This window comes from Lethenteron reissneri, chromosome 66 (genome assembly GCF_015708825.2).
Source record: "Lethenteron reissneri isolate LAM-NWPU_2019-01 chromosome 66, ASM1570882v1, whole genome shotgun sequence".
Taxonomy (NCBI): Eukaryota; Metazoa; Chordata; class Hyperoartia; order Petromyzontiformes; family Petromyzontidae; genus Lethenteron; species Lethenteron reissneri.
In genome coordinates, this window is record NC_083844.1 from 328,181 (window position 1) to 347,017 (window position 18,837).

General features: G+C 50.4%; 1 protein-coding gene across 1 annotated transcript; it reads right to left on the reverse strand.

Annotated features, from left to right (window-relative positions):
- Positions 1 to 5,172: 5,172 nt before the first annotated feature.
- On the reverse strand, positions 5,173 to 18,401 carry LOC133359757 (histone-lysine N-methyltransferase PRDM9-like). Its single transcript, XM_061578288.1, has 8 exons — positions 17,593 to 18,401; positions 15,262 to 15,338; positions 13,867 to 14,059; positions 12,173 to 12,304; positions 10,643 to 10,908; positions 9,491 to 9,558; positions 8,426 to 8,688; positions 5,173 to 7,421 (listed from the first exon to the last, which is right to left on the reverse strand). The coding sequence occupies exons 1-8, from the start codon at positions 17,747 to 17,749 to the stop codon at positions 6,727 to 6,729; spliced, it is 1,851 nt and encodes a 616-aa protein (XP_061434272.1). The 5' UTR covers positions 17,750 to 18,401; the 3' UTR covers positions 5,173 to 6,726.
- Between the last annotated feature and the right edge of the window lie 436 nt (positions 18,402 to 18,837).

Below are 18,837 nucleotides of genomic sequence, written 5' to 3' on the forward strand. Positions count from 1 at the left end.
TGAGGTAACTTTACCTCAAATGAGGTAACTTTACCTCAAATGAGGTAACTTTACCTCATGCGATAACTTATCTTAGGCGAAGTAAAATTACTTCAGGTGAGGAAACTTCACCTCAGGTAGAGGCAACATTACCCCAGGTTAGTTAACTTTACCTCAGGCGAGGTAACTTGACCTTAAGTGAGGTAATTTACCTCACATAGAGGTAACATTACCTCAGGTAAATGTAACATTACTTGAGGTAATCCGAACGTATTCACATCACTTCAGCTAATGCCCATATCGTAATTCTCACGTAGTTAAATCATTAAACACAATTATCGCGCGATTATTACCTCAGGGTTACATAATCGGAATTCAATGGAAGGCGAGGTAACTTTACCTCACGTGAGGTAACTTTACCTCAAGCGATGTAATATAACGTTAGGTCGAGGTAACATTACCTCAGGCAAAGGTAAAATTACGTCAGGTAAGGTAACATTATCTCAAATGAGGTAACTTTACCTTATGCGAGGTAAAATTACCTCAGGTAAATGTAACATTACTTGAGGTAATCCGAACGTATTCACATCACTTGAGCTAATGCTCATATCTTTACGCTAATATCGTTAAATCGTTAAACACAACGCTCGCGTGACGTCACCACCTCAGTGTCGAGCCGTCGACACTTCACGCGGCAGCCTCGAAGTGCACCCAGCTGGCACAGGCGCCGTGGTGACGTCACCGTCACTCAGTGGCCAATGGCGGCGGTTGGTGGTGGTGGGGGGAGTGGGGGGGGGGGGGGGTGGGGGGGGGGAGGAGGGGGCGGAATGGCGGTTGGTGAGTGGCGGGAGGGGGGAATGGAGGGTGGGAGGGGTGGGGGGTAACGGGGGAGTGGAGGGGGCTAGACGCGTGACGTCACCACGCAGTGACGTCATCAGAGTTTTTAAAGTTTAATTTTTATTCTGGAGGAATCCGATGAGCTGTGAAGCTCTTTATTGTCCACAGGTGTCCAGTCGGGGCACGTGGTCAGAACGCCACAAACAACAAAACACAACACAATAAACACCGTAGCAGTGCAGAATAGAGGAATGGTAGGCACATGACCAAAACACATCTGTAGGGGCGTGTGAATTGAAGTTGTAGGACAGTGTGATGTGTAATTTTGTTGGGTCATAGTTTTACCATCCTTGAGGTGCAGGGATGACGACTGGGATTGGTGTTGTAGGATAGCAGTGAGCAGCTGTGACCAGGTGCTGCTGTGTGTAAACGACTACAGATAACGCCAGGGGGGGGGGGGGGGAGTTTAGAGCCGGGAGCCGACAGCTTGGGGCTCGCAGTGGCTACAGCGACTATTGGAACGGTCGATGCGGCCTCTGCGTTAAACAGCAGAAGACAACGGCACAGTCTGGTTCTCCTACAACGCCGCGGTTAGTTTGAACACGCCGATTGGATGATATAACGCCATGAATGATGTGTAGGAGAACACGCTGTTTGTGACGCGGATGCGGATTGGATGCAACGCGAGCGAGCGAACGGAACGAGGTCGCAACGCGAGTAGGAACAAGCGGTTCTCCGTGCGGCTGCCTCGGCGTAGCGGCATCACGCGAGGAGGCATTGGGGATGCTGCTGGATGCTGCTTCTAGACGCTACCCACGCGCCTCAGTCGTAGTCCGGCCTCTGTCTTAACCATCATCTCGCGTGTTTGTCGCGGACCACGCTTCACCCCCTATAGTTTATATTTTTCTCCACAACGCGGTGTTCTTCAGGAACGCAACATGACCACCATCTTCTTGGTTCTTTCGGTAAAGTCACGTAGAATGGAAATAATAAAATAATAAAATAAAACATAATAAAAATGTTTATTTTATTATTTATTATTACATAAAAATAATAATTATAAAACAATGACTTTATTGTTTAAATTTATTATTTTCCATAAAAATAAAAACATAATAAAGTAAATGTTTAGTTTTATTATTCTATTATTAAATAATAAAACAATAAAATAAAACAATTACTGTCTTGTTTATTTTTATTATTTTTATTATTTCCATAAAAATATAACATAATAAAGTAAATGTTTATTTTATAATTTTATTATTAAATAATAAAACAATAAAAATAAAACAATTACTTTATTGTTTTATTTTTATTATTTATTATTTCCATTCTACGTGACTTTACCGAAAGAACCAAGAAGATGAATCCTGCAGTCACGAAAGAAGCTTTAAATCGAAATGACCACCGCGTTACAGGAGAACAACAGATCGTGAACGCGCTTCGACGATTCGTGGCAACGGCAACACAAAGCGCCACGCGCAGTCTCTTGCGACCAGCGGTGTCTGTGATGAAGGTTTTTGTTGTCGTCGCTGCTGCTGCTGCTGCTGGATTAGATGGCGTTGGATCACAATCCTGGCACATCGCCCGATGAAACCGGTCGCCGTTGTTTGTAATACACCGGCGAAACGTCACCGGCACTCGAATTGTAAATGCTGTTGTGGGGTTCACTCTCCCCGACACACAAGCGCTGTGTGTGGCTGAAGTTGGGTAACCAATTGGCAACGTTTCGTTTACGTGACAAACCCTGACTGATTGGCCGTGTCAGGCGATGGTGGTGGGTGGTGGTGGGTTAACGACACAATGTTGATATTTACGAGATCTCTAACCCAACAACAACACAACAAAAACCAAAACCTCTGTCACGGAAAAGTGTTACCGCAGAGCAAGTCGCCTCCGACCTCCTGGAGATACCGGTGAAACAGGCTAAAAATTAACCCGTAAAAACAAAGTTTTTCACTATAAATCCTTTATATGCGTGGCGGCTAGAGTCCTCTCGTCCTCTGGCTTGAGATGGCTGCCACCTATGGCTCAGATGGTTGCCTGCCACCATTAAGCAATTGGTAATTAAATACAATGTTTTTTTTTTCCTAAAAAGTGTAAAATTTTGGGAAAATTTTTTCACGAAAATAAATTGTCACGCACAACGAGTCTGTGTGCAAAATGTCAGCTCGATTGGATCACGGGAAGTCGGTTAAAAAACGACTGAAAGATTGTGCACGGTCGTGAGCGCGCAAGCAAGCAAGCAAGTGAACTTAATATAAAGGATTTAAAATAACCCCTGCCCCGATTAAACCCGGATATAGTTTGGCCCAGGCCAGAGTAGACCCGGGGGATAAAGTGTCCTAGGCTAAACTATACCCGGGGGTTTAAACTAGACTGGTCCAGACCATACCCCCCTCCAGGGCAGAACATGCCCCATGTGAAAGTTCAAAGGCAATTATCCATACAGAGAACAGCCGACAACGGACTTCAATCGATATCTAAAAAGCGTATAAATGGAAGTAAGAATCTCAATTTGATCAATTGAAGCATTTTTAGGGTTATTATCAGTTTTTCTGGTTGAAGTAATCAAAGTCTATGTGTTTACAGTGTTAAATAAAATGTTGAAAAAATTTAGTAATTCCATGTGTATATCACAAATACCAGCTATTAAAGCAAATCCTGGAAGGAAAAATCGAAGGGAAAAAACGACCAGGACGGCCAAAAACGACATGGCTCAGTAACATCAAAACATGGCTACAATTAACAACAGCACAAACTCTACACGCCGTGCTAGACCGGGACCAATATCATCGTGAAGTCGCACACGCCGTTAGGCAGCACTAAACAAGAGATATCGCTCAACACTATTACTATCATGGGGGTATGATTTGGCCTAGAGGGTATAATTTGGCCTCGGCCATGATACACCCGGGTACAATGTAGCCTAGCCGCTTGAACCCCGGGTAGACTACGGCCTGTTGCACCGGCACGGGCTGTGTGAGCTGGGCCGCCTTCACAACCAACGAGACGCCGCCGCTGCCAATTGGGACCAAGACGGCAGCGCTGCCTCCACCGGTCCGGTGAGGTCATTCTCACAGGAGATTTTTGGTTTTTCGATTTGAAGCTTTCGTGACTGCAGGGATTCATATTGTTGGTTCTTTCGGTAGAGTCACGTAGAAGGGAAGTAATAAAATAATAAAAATAAAAGATAATGAACAAAATATAATAAAATATTTTATTATATTAAATTATTGTTTTATTTTTATTATTTTATTACTTGCCTTATAAGTGACTTATATAATAATATGTTATATTATTATATTATTTTATTATATCATATTATTTTATTATGTTTTATTCTTATTATTTTATTACTTCCCTTCTACGTGCCTTTACCGAAAGAACCAAGAAGAGATTTTTTTTCGATTTGAAGATTTCGTGACTACAGGGATTCATATTCTTGGTTCTTTCGGTAAAGTCACGTAGAAGGAAAATAATAAAATGATAAAAATAAAACTATACAATTCTCAACGACGTTTCGATTGCAACGCAAGCAATCATCATCAGGTGTGAAAACCACAGCAATATTGTTTTTGTTGTTGTGGGTTTCATAAACTGATGATTGCTTGTGTTGCAATCGAACGTCGTGTTAATTTGATTCTTACATTTTTATTATTTTATTATTTCCCTTCTACGTGACTTTACCAAAAGAACCAAGAATACAGTAGATTTTATTAATCATTTTACTTTTCCAGGTAAGGCCCCCACTGAGCTGTGTAGTAGCGACCTGGCTATCACAAATGACAGCAGCGCACCGAAGTGGCTTATCACGTGACATTTACAGCAGCCAAATACTCTGAACACATGTGGAGATGTTAACTACCTCTCCTGGTATACAGGAGATCGTGTGTTTGATTCCGACCCTGACGCCTGCTGTATATTTTGAGTTTGCGCGTCTCTCTCTCTCTCTCCCCGTGGTCGTGTGGATTTTCTCCAGGTCCTCCGGTTTCCCTCGACATTTAGAATCGAGATCACGCAATCAGAGTATTTGGCCGCTATAAATGTCCACACAATGATAAGCCACTTCGTTGAGCTTTCATTTGTGATGGCCAGGTGGTCGCGTCTGATAAAAGAGCTACTACGTATCCAGTTGGACCTTACTTGGTAGAATCCCAAGATAATGTTTGTTAGTTTAAGTATGTATATATCATTTTAAACAGAATCACAAACTAACGCTCAACTTTCTTAAACGTGCAAGAGTCAACGCGCGCCACCACCGTGCGACATCACGCGAGCAACCGGGACGACGCAGAAAATCTCTCAACCCTTTCCCGCGTCCGAGACGTCTGCAGAGTCAGGTCGGTGGTGTCACCGTTCACGGGGTGGGTGTCACCGTTCACAGGGTGGGTGTCACAAGGGTGGCACAGTCGGGTTTTTTACAATCGGGTTTAATTGTCTTTTTATATTAAACCCGATCATCTAAGATTGAGAGAAATCCGGTTTCATTGGTTCTAATTGCAGAACCGCACTTCTCAACGATGGGCTTCATCCATTCCAAGCTAAGGAACTCACTGGCGCCCACGATTGTGGAGAAGCTCGTGTTCATTAAGACCAACCTGCCCGCCGCATTCTACGACTACCCCGTGCCCGACGGCCCGAGTACCATAGCAGCACCGACGAGGAAGCAGCCTAAGCCTATCAGAGTTTCGTATTCATTAAACCAGGTTTTAATTCCCCGAAATCGGGTTTAATTGTGTTAAAGAAAAAACCCGATGCCTGCAGCTGGAAAAATCGGGTTTTTTCCACCCATGGGGTGTCACCGTTCACGGGGTGGGTGTCACCGTTCACGGGGTGGGTGTCACCGTTCACGGGGTGGGGGTCACAGGTCACGGGGTGGCTGTCACCGTTCACCGCAGCAGTGGCAGCAGCAGCAGCAGCACTGCTGTTGTTGTTATAAAGACGTCGTTGCTCACCGCAGAGAAGCGTAGCGACACGACCGCCGCCACTCTGCGCTAGCCGGCGCGAAAACTGTGCCACACTCCCTGCCCCGCGTGGCCCTGTGGGAGCCTCGGTACCGATAATGTTGCTTTAGTTTTTACTGCGTTTTGTTATTCCGACGACGACGTTCACGCACGGCGCGCGGCGTCGTCGCGACGGCAAAGGGTTAAGTTCACGCTGGGAACATTTTCAACGGGGGAGGCAGCAACAACACGCAGGGTGATCCAAGTGCAGATGCCCCAATCATACCTACACCCCCCTCCCCCAACGCCCTCTCGGAATATTTTTTCAGACCGCAGGAATCCGATGAGCTATGAAGCTCTTCTTCGCAGATCTCCAGCCGTTCCACAGATGTCCTCTCCTAACACCCCCCCCCACCTCCTCCCCGTAGCTTTCCTCTCAGCGGCAAAGTGAATATCGCGCAAGCGATGGCTCAGGGCTACGGGACTGAGTGCACGGAGATTTGTGAGCGGATGCCACCTTCGTCATCGGCCGCGGTTCAGTCTACCGCTGGATGGGTACGTACTGTACGTACTGTACGTACGTCGCACGGGGCAGGGCTACGAGACGGCACGCGGTGCGCATGGAGACCGGCGGGAGACGTGCAGACTGGGGTATCTGTAGGTGGATCGCCCTGCGGTGTCCCCCTCTAGGGTAACAACAGTGCAGCTCTGCACGGGGGACTCTGCACACTCACACACACAGGGACCCCCAGGTGATGGGGGTGGGGGGGGGACACGTGCAGTGGTTGGGACCTAGAACTCCGCACTTGCAATCGAGGGGTGGCCAGGTCGGTTTAATCTCCCACCCCCCACAGAGTGTGAGGCAGGTGTAGGAGGGTCCGTAGGTTTCCGTGTTCACATTCAAAATCAGTTTCAAGAGTGGCACAGCCTCGGCTAGTCACGTGGCCTGTTGTTTAAAACTAATTCACAGCTCGGCGCTGTGCGCGTTTTGCTCAGGATGGCTGACTTTTCTGTTTCCACGGGAATGAGAAAATGCATTCTGGCCGGTGTGTGTTCTCTGGTGCCGGCAAAGACTGGATGGGTCTGCAAACACCTTCTCACACACGGTGCACTTGAACGGCTTTTCTCCCGTGTGTGTTCTCTGGTGCCTGTGAAGATCTGATAGCTGTGCAAACGCCTTCTCACACACAGTGCACTTGAACGGCTTCTCTCCCGTGTGTGTTCTCTGGTGGCTGTGAAGATGTTGTAAATGTGCAAATGCCTTCTCACACACGGTGCACTTGAACGGCTTCTCTCCCGTGTGTGTTCTCTGGTGGCTGTGAAGATGTTGTAAATGTGCAAATGCCTTCTCACACACGGTGCACTTGAACGGCTTCTCTCCCGTGTGTGTTCTCTGGTGGCTGTGAAGATGTGATAGCCGTGCAAACGCCTTCTCACACACGGTGCACTTGAACGGCTTCTCTCCCGTGTGTGTTCTCTGGTGCTTCTTCAAGGTACTCTTGTAGTCTGTGCTGTATGGACATTGGTCACACTGATGACTTTTGTTACTGGGCTTAGTGGGGTGTCTGCTCTGCACGTGATACTGTAGACTCGAGCGGCAGATGAACTGACGGTTGCAGGCAGGACACGGCAGCCTTGTGACCTCCACACCCACTCCACCTGCGTCATCCCAGAGGAACAAGACACACGCGCACACACCAACATCTAGACATGAACACTCTTGCACACGTGTGTGTATACACAAAGGTAAAGGTTTCCCACAGCCATATCAGACTGTTGGGCAAGTGCTGTTTGCGAGTACCTATGAAGGCCGGCATGGCACACGAGGGAGTAGGTGGCCAACACCAGGCCCGGCCGCCTTTGTCTCTCCAGTGGCGATGTTTCCACGTTTAAGCTAGGTACTCATTTGAGGCTGAGTCAGCCTAGGGGAGGCCTAAATATTCACCACTGACGTTGGCCGTGAGTGGGAATCGAACTCAGGTGGCCGGGTTCGTAGTGCAGTGGGCTCCATTATATATACACACAAAGACAAAGAACCCCCATATAGCCTGTATATACTTTTGGGACAAGTGCTGTTATGGGCACCAATGAAAGCCAACACGGCACACGAGTGGGAGGGTGGCCAGCACCACACATAGCCGCCTTTGTCTCCCCAGTGGCGATGTTTACTACTACACACCACACCAGTTACTCACTTCCACCTTATCAGTGTGGCTGGTGCCTATCATCTCTGGTGAGTGGTGGCTGTCATCTCTGGTGAGTGGTGGCTACCAACTCTGGTGAGATGTGGCTATCATCTCTGGTGAGTGGTGTCTATCATCTCTAGTGAGTGGTGGCTATCATCTCTGGTGAGTGGTAGCTACATCCACATCTCTGGTGAGATGTCGCTATCATCTCTGGTGAATGGTAGCTATCATCTCTACTGAGTGGTGGCTATCGTCTCTGGTGAGTAGTGGCTATCGTCTCTCGTAAGTGGTGGCTGCCATCTCTGGTGAGTGGTGGCTATCATTTCTGGTGCGTGGTGGCTATCATCTCTGGTGAGTGGTGGCTATCATCTCTGGTGAGTGGTGGCTATCGTCTCTCGTGAGTGGTGGCTATCATCTCTGGTGAGTGGTGGCTATAGTCTGGTGAGCAGTGGTGAGTCTCTGGTGAGCAGTGCTCACGGTGTTCCTCGCTTGGTGGAGGCTGCACGGGCTGCAGGTCTCTGGCGGTGGCCCTAGGAGCCATCTCGCTGCTGCTGCTGCTGCGGCGTCGCGAGGGCCCGGCCTCGCAGGCGATGCCCAGCTCCTGGGCGAACTCCTCGCCGTACCAGACCAGCAGCTCAGAGCCGGGCCCCACGGCACGGAATGTGCGGTAGTAAATCTGCCCTCGGTGCTGGAAGGCCACCAGGTTCTGCTCCTGCTCATTCCTCGCGCAGTTGACGAACCTGCGCGGGCAGACGCGGGGGCGGGGTGGGCGCCGTTAGCGAGCGCCTATTAAGGGCCGGCACTGGGCGCTACGTGGGGGTGGTGTGGCTGGAACCACGCTCCGTACCGGGTGCTCATTTGATGCCGAGTCGACCAAGGGGAGGCCCAGGGTTGGTCTCTGTGTGTAGTGGGTCTGGTCTCTGTGTGTAGTGGTTCTTGTCTCTGTGTGTGGTGGTTCTGGTCTCTATGTGTAGTGGTTCTGGTCTCTGTGTGTGGTGGTTCTTGTCTCTGTGTGTGGTGGTTCTGGTTTCTGTGTGTGGTGGTTCTGGTCTCTGTGTGTGGTGGTTCTGGTCTCTGTGTGTAGTGGTTCTGGTCTCTGTGTGTGCTGGTTCTTGTCTCTGTGTGTAGTGGTTCTGGTCTCTGTGTGTGCTGGTTCTGGTCTCTGTGTGTAGTGGTTCTGGTCTCTGTGTGTGGTGTTTCTGGTCTCTGTGTGTAGTGGTTCTGGTCTGTGTGTGCTGGTTCTTGTCTCTGTGTGTGGTGGTTCTGGTCTCTGTGTGTAGTGGTTCTGGTTTCTGTGTGTAGTGGTTCTGGTCTCTGTGTGTAGTGGTTCTGGTCTCTGTGTGAAGTGGTTCTTGTCTCTGTGTGTAGTGGTTCTGGTCTCTGTGTGTAGTGGTTCTGGTCTCTGTGTGTAGTGGTTCTGGTCTCTGTGTGTAGTGGTTCTGGTCTCTGTGTGTGGTGGTTCTGGTCTCTGTGTGTGGTGGTTCTGGTCTCTGTGTGTAGTGGTTCTGGTCTCTGTGTAGTGGTCCTTCAGACAATAATCACCTCATCCAGTTTGATTTAGATTCATCCTGAGCATCAACATATTCACGATCCTTTTTGTTTTTGTAAATCTGAAACACACACGCACACGAGCGGATCCACGGATAATTAATGTCAGTTGGACTGTAAGTTGAACTTCTTTCGTACCGCACGTAGCCAACCATGCTGATCGGAGGTGCGGGGGAAGGACAACAAACTAAACACTAAAAGCAGTTCTAAAGAAATGCATTTTCAATCTACAAGATTTTAAAGTGCATAGCTCCCAGTGGCTTCCTAACATTGGAAGGAAGAACCTTCCAGACGGCCGCAGAAGTGCATCTGTAAGCGCCGCGCCATGCGGTGACCACCGTCTTTGCTGTGTGTTACAAGTTCAAATAATTACGTTAATTTTTGGGTCTCTCTGTGATTCTGGGGTCTTTGGGTGAGTCTCTAGGTCTCTGTACGAGTCTCTGGGTCTCTGTGCGAGTCTCTAGGGTATCTGTGCGACTCTGGGTCTCTGTGTGAGACTGTGGGTCTCTGTGCGATTCTCTTGGTCTCTGTGCGAGTCTCTGGGTCTCTGTGTGAGACTGTGGATCTCTCTGTGCGATTCTCTGAGCATCTGTGTGAGTATCTGGGTCTCTCTGTGTGAGTCTCTGGGTCTCTGTGTGAGTCTGTGTGTCCCACTGTGAGTCTCTGGGTCTCTGTTCAAGTCTCTAGGTCTCTGTGCAAGTCTGTGGGTCTCTCTATGCGAGTCTCTGGGTCTCTGTGCAAAGTCTCTGGGTCTCTCTGTGCCAGTCTCTGGGTCTCTGTGTGAGTCTGTGGGTGACTGTGTGAGGCTATGGGTCTCTGTGCGAGTCTATGGGTCTCTGTGTGAATCTATGGGTCTCTGTGCGAGTCTATAGGTCTCTGTGCGAGTCTATGGGTCTCTGTGCGAGTCTATGGGTCTCTGTGTGAGTCTATGGGTTTCTGTGCGAGTCTATGGGTCTCTGTGTGAGTCTATGGGTCTCTGTGAGTCTCTGGGTCTCTCTGTGCCAGTCTCTAGATCTCTGTGTAAGTCTGTGGGTGACTGTGTGAGGCTATGGGTTTCTCTGCATCTCCTTCACGAGCCTCCTCTCCACACACACGATGATGATGTAGGAATAGGAGGAGGCTGCAGCAGTAGCAGCAGCAGCTCACCAGCCAGCAGTACTCGCTCACGGGGTTCTCCTCAGACACCTCTCCCTGGTAGGGCCCAAAAATCACCCCCTTGGGCAGCTTCTTCCTGTTGCTCCACACCCCGAGGCCGGCGCCGGCGATGGAGGAGGCGCCGACGGTGAGGCCCTGGGGCAGGCTGAGCCGGGCCCTGTTGGCCACTCCCGGGGCCACGGCCGCGTCTGCAATGAACTCTGGCGGGCCGTGCACGGAGCACTCCCCCAGGTAGAAATCCCTGCACAGCTCGCAGACTGAGAGCCACAGCAGCAGCAGCAGGAGGAGGGCGAACCGCAGTAGCAACAGCAGCAGCAGCAGTGGCACTGTGAGAGAGTGAGAGGGTGAGGAGCGCTCCAGACAGATGCCTCCTTTCCTCCCTCTCTGCATTGTGAACTTCTTTAGCTCGCTCATCGGAGATGTAAACCCTGTCACCCTCCCTGCTCCCTCCCTGCATCCCTGAGTGAGGGAGCAAAAGACAGGGAGGTAAGTGAGAGTGCGAGAAAGGGAGCGTGTGAGAGGGAGGGAAAGGGAGAGAGAGTGAGAGGGAGCAGGTGGAATATATCGAGTGAGAGCGCGGGAGCAATAGAGAGAGATAGGAGAGAGTGTGAGAAAGTTAGAGTAAGGGGCCGTCCATAAATGACTTCATGCACCTAGGGGGGTGGGGGGGTCAGACATTTGTGACGATGTGTGAGGAACCACAGACAACACGTTCTACTTAATTAAATACTTTTTAATAAATGTTTTCTCCTACAACATCAGACTGCAGTGCCACATTAAATATGCACTACAATGACAATAGTTTGAAGCGATTTTAAGCATATTAAATGAGCTTTGTGACGTCACATTTGAGGGGGGGGTCTGACTTTTTGTGATGTCGTGTGATGGGGGGGAGGGGGGTCCAAAATCGCGTGACGCCATTAATGGACGGCCCTAAGAGAGTGTGAGAAAGTGACAGTGTGAGAGAGAGTGTGAGAAAGTGACAGTGTGAGAGAGAGTGTGAGAAAGTGACAGTGTGAGAGAGAGTGTGAGAAAGTGACAGTGTGAGAGAGAGTGTGAGAAAGTGACAGTGTGAGAGAGAGTGTGAGAAAGTGACAGTGTGAGAGAGAGTGTGAGAAAGTGACAGTGTGAGAGAGAGTGTGAGAAAGTGACAGTGTGAGAGAGAGTGTGAGAAAGTGACAGTGTGAGAGAGAGTGTGAGAAAGTGACAGTGTGAGAGAGAGTGTGAGAAAGTGACAGTGTGAGAGAGAGTGTGAGAAAGTGACAGTGTGAGAGAGAGAGAGTGAGAAAGTGACAGTGTGAGAGAGAGTGTGAGAAAGTGACAGTGTGAGAGAGAGTGTGAGAAAGTGACAGTGAGAGAGAGAGAGTGAGAAAGTGACGGTGTGAGAGAGAGTGTGAGAAAGTGACAGTGAGAGAGAGAGTGTGAGAAAGTGACAGTGAGAGAGAGAGTGTGAGAAAGTGACAGTGTGAGAGAGAGAGTGAGAAAGTGAGAGAGAGAGTGAGAGGGAGCAGGGGGTCTCACAGAAGAAGTCGTCGTCCTGGGGCTCCTCCACCTCTGTGTAGACTTTCCTCTCGCGCGGGCGCAGGCCGTAGCGAGAGCGAGCGCTGCGCGACACCGCCACAGCCTGGGCGGAGGCCGGCGGCACGGAGGAGCCTGCAGGCAAACACGGCGAGATGTTGACTACCTCTCGTGGTATACGGGAGGTCGTGGGTTCCATCCCGACCCTGACGAAGCCTGCTGTATATTTGGAGTCTGCGTGTCTCTCTCTCCTCCGTGGCGAGATGTTAACTCCCTCGCATGGTCTACAGGAGGTCGTGGGTTCCATCCCGACTGTATAGTTTACAACATGTTACCCTATTTGTATTTTTGTATTTTTAGATTGTATATTATGGCTAGTTTACATTTTATATTGTACACTTATTCACAATTTTACATACTTTAGCCCCTTAGTATTAGTTAGACTTTGTAATTTTAGTATAGTTTGACTGTATACCACTCATTTCAGTTTTAAGATTCCTACATGTTGAATGTATGCACCTTCCGGCCATAGTAAATTCCTTGTCTGTGCAAACTTTCATGGCGAATACCTCCCCGTGGTTGCGTGGATTTTTCTCCGGGTCCTTCGTTTTTTTCCCTCGACATATAGAACCAACGTCATGCGTTGAGAATATTTGGCTGCTATAAATGTCCACGTAATGACGATGATGACAAGTCACTTCGTTGAGCTCTTATTTGTGATAGCCAGTCGCTTCTGAAAAACAGCTACACAGCTCAGTGGGGCACACCCTGGTTGCTAATCCTGCATAATGCACGGGCATATGTAGTATTAATCACATACCTGCATTTCCCATATCCCCTCCCTTTGATGCTGCTAGTCCTGCATAATGCACGGGCATAAGTAGTACTAATCACATACCTGCATTTCCCATATCCCCTCCCTTTGATGCTGCTAATCCTGCATAATGCACGGGCATAAGTAGTACTAATCACATACCTGCATTTCCCATAAATATGCTAAATGCCTCTTGATATGCATATTCTTTTGTCAAGGCGCTCTTTCCCCCCTTCCAACCCAGCTTATATATATGCTCCAAGCACGTGTGCTGTTTCATTCAGACGCTGTCGCCTCGACAGACCTGGTTTTCACCTGAGGACGGCTGCTTGCGTTGTGGCCGAAACGTCGTGAGAATTGTTTTGTTATGTTTTATTTTTATTATTTTATTACTTCCCTTCTACGTGACTTTACCGAAAGAACCAATAAGAAAAATAAACATCGTTTAGTTCATAGGCTGCATCAGTACCAGCAGCAGCCCTGACAGGAGCACATGTAGCAGTAGCATCAACAGCAGTGGCGACTTCCATCAGCACTAACAGAAGATTGCGGAGTTCCGGTGAGAATAGAGGGGAGCGTGGAGTTCCGGTGAGAATAGAGGGGAGTGTGGAGTTCCGGTGGGAATAGAGGGGAGTGTGGAGTTCCGGTGGGAATAGAGGGGAGTGTGGAGTTCTGGTGAGAATAGAGGGGAGTGTGGAGTTCTGGTGGGTATAGAGGGGAGTGTAGAATTCCGGTGAGAATAGAGGGGAGTGTGGGGTTCCGGTGAGAATAGAGGGGAGCGTGGAGTTCTGGTGAGAATAGAGGGGAGTGTGGAGTTCCGGTGAGAATAGAGGGGAGTGTGGAGTTGCGGTGGGAATAGAAATCACCGCTGCAGGCTACGCACCTCCACGTATCCTCTGGAGCGCCACCCTCAGGGCCTCCTTGCAGGCGGTGGCTCTGCGCTCCAGCCTGAACATCGCCATCCTGGCCTTGTGCACCTCCCTCAGCTCAAATCCCCTGAACTCCTCCTCCTGCTGCTCCTCCTCCTCCACGCCCTGCAAGATGCTCCACACGTACTCCAGGGCTTCCGCTTTAGTCTGAGCGGAGGGGGCGGTGGGGTGAGGGGGCGGAGGGGGTGTGGGGGCGGAGTTGGTGCGGTGACCAGCGGTGGCTAGGAGATGTTAACTCCCTCGCCTGGTACGCAGGAGGTCGCGGGTTCCATCTCGACCCTGACACCTCATCGGATTCCTCCAGTACAATACATATTTTAATTCTGATATTCTGAATCTGTAAATCTGATTCCATACATCAAGCAGAACCATGCCGTCATGCTGAACCTCGGTGGGTATGGCAGGCCATGCCTCTTCACAACTCAACTAATTAATAAACTAATTATAATAATGTAGTGGACACCGTGACGACAGAGACAGTTGAAGTAGAGGCAACCCATATTTATTAACTCTGAGCCCGTTACAGCTTCACACTTGAAGAGGTAACGGCCTCTTCACCCGTTCTCTCAAGGGAGCTAACTCCCCAAGCTAACTCACCGACTCCCCACCAATACTACGACCCTCCTCTCAAGGAGACTACCTGACCTGGCCCAGCCAAGGCACAGGTCCCGACCACCAGCCACACGAATCCGGCCCTTACAAGGACATCAGCCTTCGCGGCTCTGGGGTCGCACCACTGGCTTGCTCTGCCCGGCCTTTAGAAGGACAGCGGGTCAGAGGAGTCCCAGGGTCTAGCTAGCTGGACTTCAGCTGGTTCTTCGTCCTTGGCTTGTTCGAACTAACTCTCTCCTCTCAGAGTCTCGCCTTTTATACGATTCCCCACTGAGGGGCGGGGTTCTGTGGGATCACACACACCCCACAGCCCCCTCCCCTCGGGAGGGGCCCCGGCTAGGGATATCACAACCGCCCCGCACAGGTAAGTAATGGGAGTTAACCGGAGCTGGTGTGCGCGCGTTCCAATACCACCACCACCACAATAATGACGCACGTCTCTGGTATAATTATATAGAAATTACTTTTATAACACAGACCAGTGGAACATTTTTTTGTACTTTTCGTAACAGCTATTTTCATTGGAGTATATGACAGGTGAGGCTCTGCCTCGCCCGTCTCCCCTGACCGCACGTCCCTGGTATAGCAGTGTCTAGTAGTATGTATGTACGTTGAATGTCTTTGTCACCGTACGTAGCCAACCTCGCTAATGGGAGGTGCGGGGGAAGGACAACAAACTAAAGACAACAGCAGCAGCAGCTGTAACGAGAGGAGTGCCGTGCGCTGTGCACAGAGACCTTGCGCTTGCTGGAAGCTGCCCTCGCGTGAGACTCTCCCACGGTGGCCCAGCGTGAAGCAGCCCCCTTGCCTCCTCCTGCGTGAACACACGCACACACGTGAACACACGCACACACGTGAACACACGCACACACGTGAACACACGCACACACGTGAACACACGTGTGAACACACGGACACGCATGAACATATGCAAGGACAAAGCTCCCCCGTATAGCCTTAACAGACTGTAGGGGCAAGTGCTGTTAGTGAGCACCTATGAAGGCCAGAACGGTACACGAGGGGGTGGGTGGCCAGCACCACGCCCGACCGTCTTTGTCTCCCCAGTGGTGATGTTTACACACCGCACCAGGTACTCAGTTGAGGCTGAGCCGACATAGGGGAGGCACAGGACCGGTTCAAATAATCGTCACTGGTGTTGACCGTGAGCGGGAATCGAACCCGGGTCGCCGGGTTCATAGCGCAGCGCGCTAACCGCTACACTACCGCTCCCCATATGCACACGCGTTAACACACGCACACACGTGTGAACACACGGAAATGCATTAACACACACACACACGTGTGAACACACCCACACGCGTATTTACGCATGCAAACATTTACTCACTCACATATTTACCAAAAAGTCAATGATCTCCCCTGTGCCGCCTTAACAGACTGTTGTCACAGGACAGAACCAGGTGCCATGCCATGGGTTGACTGTTGTGCCAGGCTAGGTGCAGGTCACGAGACGGACCCTGCAGGTGCCATAGGTTTACTGAGATGACTGCCAGATGCACCACCTGTGCCCGCGACTGTGCCAACTCGGTCCACAATTAAAAAGATGCCCCGTGTAGCCTTCACAGACTGTTGCGGTCAAGTGCTGTCAGCAAGCAGCATCTACGAAGGCCAGCACGGCACACGGGGGGATGGGCAGCTAGCAACACGCCCGACCGTCTTTGTCTCCCCAGTTGTGATGTTTACTACACACCACTGCACCGGGTACTCATTTTGACGCTGAGTCAACCTAGGGGAGGCTCAGGACCGGTTCGGATCGTCGTCACTGGTGTTGGCCGTGAGCGGGCATTTAACTTGGTTCCGCTGGTGATTACAACCAGCTTCATCAAGCGAGTCTACAGGGGTCTCTGCGTGAGTCTACAGGGGGTCTCTGTGTGAGTCTACAGGGGTCTCTGCGTGAGTCTACAGGGGGTCTCTGTGAGTCTACAGGGATCTCTGTGTGAGTCTACAGGGGTCTTTGTGTGAGTCTTCAGGGGGTCTCTGTGTGAGTCTACAGGGGGTTTCTGTGTGAGTCTACAGGGGTCTCTGCGTGAGTCTACAGGGGGTCTCTGTGTGAGTCTACAGGGGGTTTCTGTGTGAGTCTACAGGGGGTCTCTGTGTGAGTCTACAGGGGGTCTCTGTGTGAGTCTACAGGGGTCTATGTGAGTCTACAGGGGGTCTCTGTGTGAGTCTACAGGGGTCTCTGCGTGAGTCTACAGGGGGTCTCTGTGTGAGTCTACAGGGGGTCTCTGTGTGAGTCTACAGGGGGTCTCTGCGTGAGTCTACAGGGGATCTCTGCATGAGTCTACAGGGGGTCTCTGCGTAAGTCTACAGGGGTCTCTGTGTGAGTCTACAGGGGTCTCTGCGTGAGTCTACAGGGGTCTCTGTGTGAGTCTACAGGGGGTCTCTGCGTGAGTCTACAGGGGGTTTCTGTGTGAGTCTACAGGGGTCTCTGCGTGAGTCTACAGGGGGTCTCTGTGTGAGTCTACAGGGGGTTCTGTGTGAGTCTACAGGGGTCTCTGTGTGAGTCTACAGGGGGTCTCTGTGTGAGTCTACAGGGGGTCTCTGCGTGAGTCTACAGGGGGTCTCTGTGGGAGTCTACAGGGGGTCTCTGTGTGAGTCTACAGGGGGTCTCTGCGTGAGTCTACAGGGGGTCTCTGCGTGAGTCTACAGAGGGTCTCTGTGTGAGTCTACAGGGGGTCTCTGTGTTAGTCTACAGGGGGTATCTGTGTGAGTCTATAGGGGTCTCTGCGTGAGTCTACAGGGGGTCTCTGCGTGAGTCTACAGGGGGTCTCTGCGTGAGTCTACAGGGGGTCTCTGTGTGAGTCTACAGGGGGTCTCTGCGTGAGTCGAGAGGGGGTCTCTGTGTGAGTCTACAGGGGTCTCTGTGTGAGTCTACAGGGGTCTCTGTGTGATTCTACACAGGGTCTCTTTGTGAGTCTTCAGGGGGTTTCTGCGTGAGTATACAGGGGGCCTCTGTGTGAGTCTACAGGGGTCTCTGTGTGAGTCTACAGGGGGTCTCTGTGTGAGTCTACAGGGGGTCTCTGCACGGTCTGCAAGCGCCCTTTTACGTTTGCCTCTTCGTCCTCCGTGCATCGCCACCTCCTTCCTCTTCCTCCTCCCCGTCCACTCCTCGTCGGAGTCGCTCGACCGCCCGCACTCCGCTCTATTCCCCCTCGCCCTGCGCTTGCCGCGTGCGCGCATGAACTCGGGCTGGGCCGGGTTCATCCCTGCGCAAGGAGGCAGTCGGTCATTGTTATTTGTACGTATTGGCAGTACACCCGTGCAGCATAGCAACACACCGGGTCCTCGTAACACAGTCCTGACGATGTGATTACTATCAGAGCGTGTTTGTTTGCGTGTTCAACACAAGTACGCGTGGTTAATGCAGTAACTTGATTCCTTGCAAAAAGGAATCATCTATTTGGTGTGTGAACATCTTAACAGCTCCTGTTTTATTGCCAGAAAGGGTAAAACCGATTCCTATTTTTTATACTTTGATTCTGGCAAAAAGGTCCAATGATATAGCTACTCACCCCGAGCTATAAATGCTCTTGACACTGCATTGTCTTTGTACTGGTCGCCTTTTGGTGTTGTTCTCTGGTCTGACACTGGTGAGACTAGGCCATGAAGAAGGCTGTCTCTGGGGTAGACCAATCAGTATCAAAGACAATGATTAAATGTTATCAGAGAGTGTTTGTTTGCGTGTTCAGTACGCGTGGTTAATGCAGTAACCTGATTCCTTGCAAAAGCTATAATCTATCTGGTGTTTGAACATCTTAACACCTCCTGTTTCATTCCCATAAAGAGTAAAACCGATTCTTATTTTTCATAGTCCCGACGATGTCGCCGTTGCCCCTTGAGTGAGCTGCAGGACTCTCCATCAGAAGTTGCACTCAGATTCAGCAGCCGCGTCCCCCATTCCGAACGTGCGGTGGCGACACCACGAGTCGTATCGAGGCACCGTCCGACCGAGTCTCTAGGGGCACGAGGAGTCCAATCTTGCCACTGGAGCACGGAGCAGCCGATCGTCATCAGACTGGGCGCCGCTGTACGGCAACAGACTGCGAAGCTTCGTGTTCAGTGCTGCTCATGTCACGTTCCGTCTTCCCACCGCTTTGGCATCACGACAACTGATTTTGACGCACCACCACCACCCCAAAATATCCTTCTGTCTGGGGTCTCGAATCGCGAGGAAATAAATAACTTTTGCCAAAAATGTGATGATTATTTCATACAGCGCAACGGTGTACCGCTACTACGTTCATTTATATTATTTGGCTGCTACAATAACTCCAAGCAATACAGTAAACACG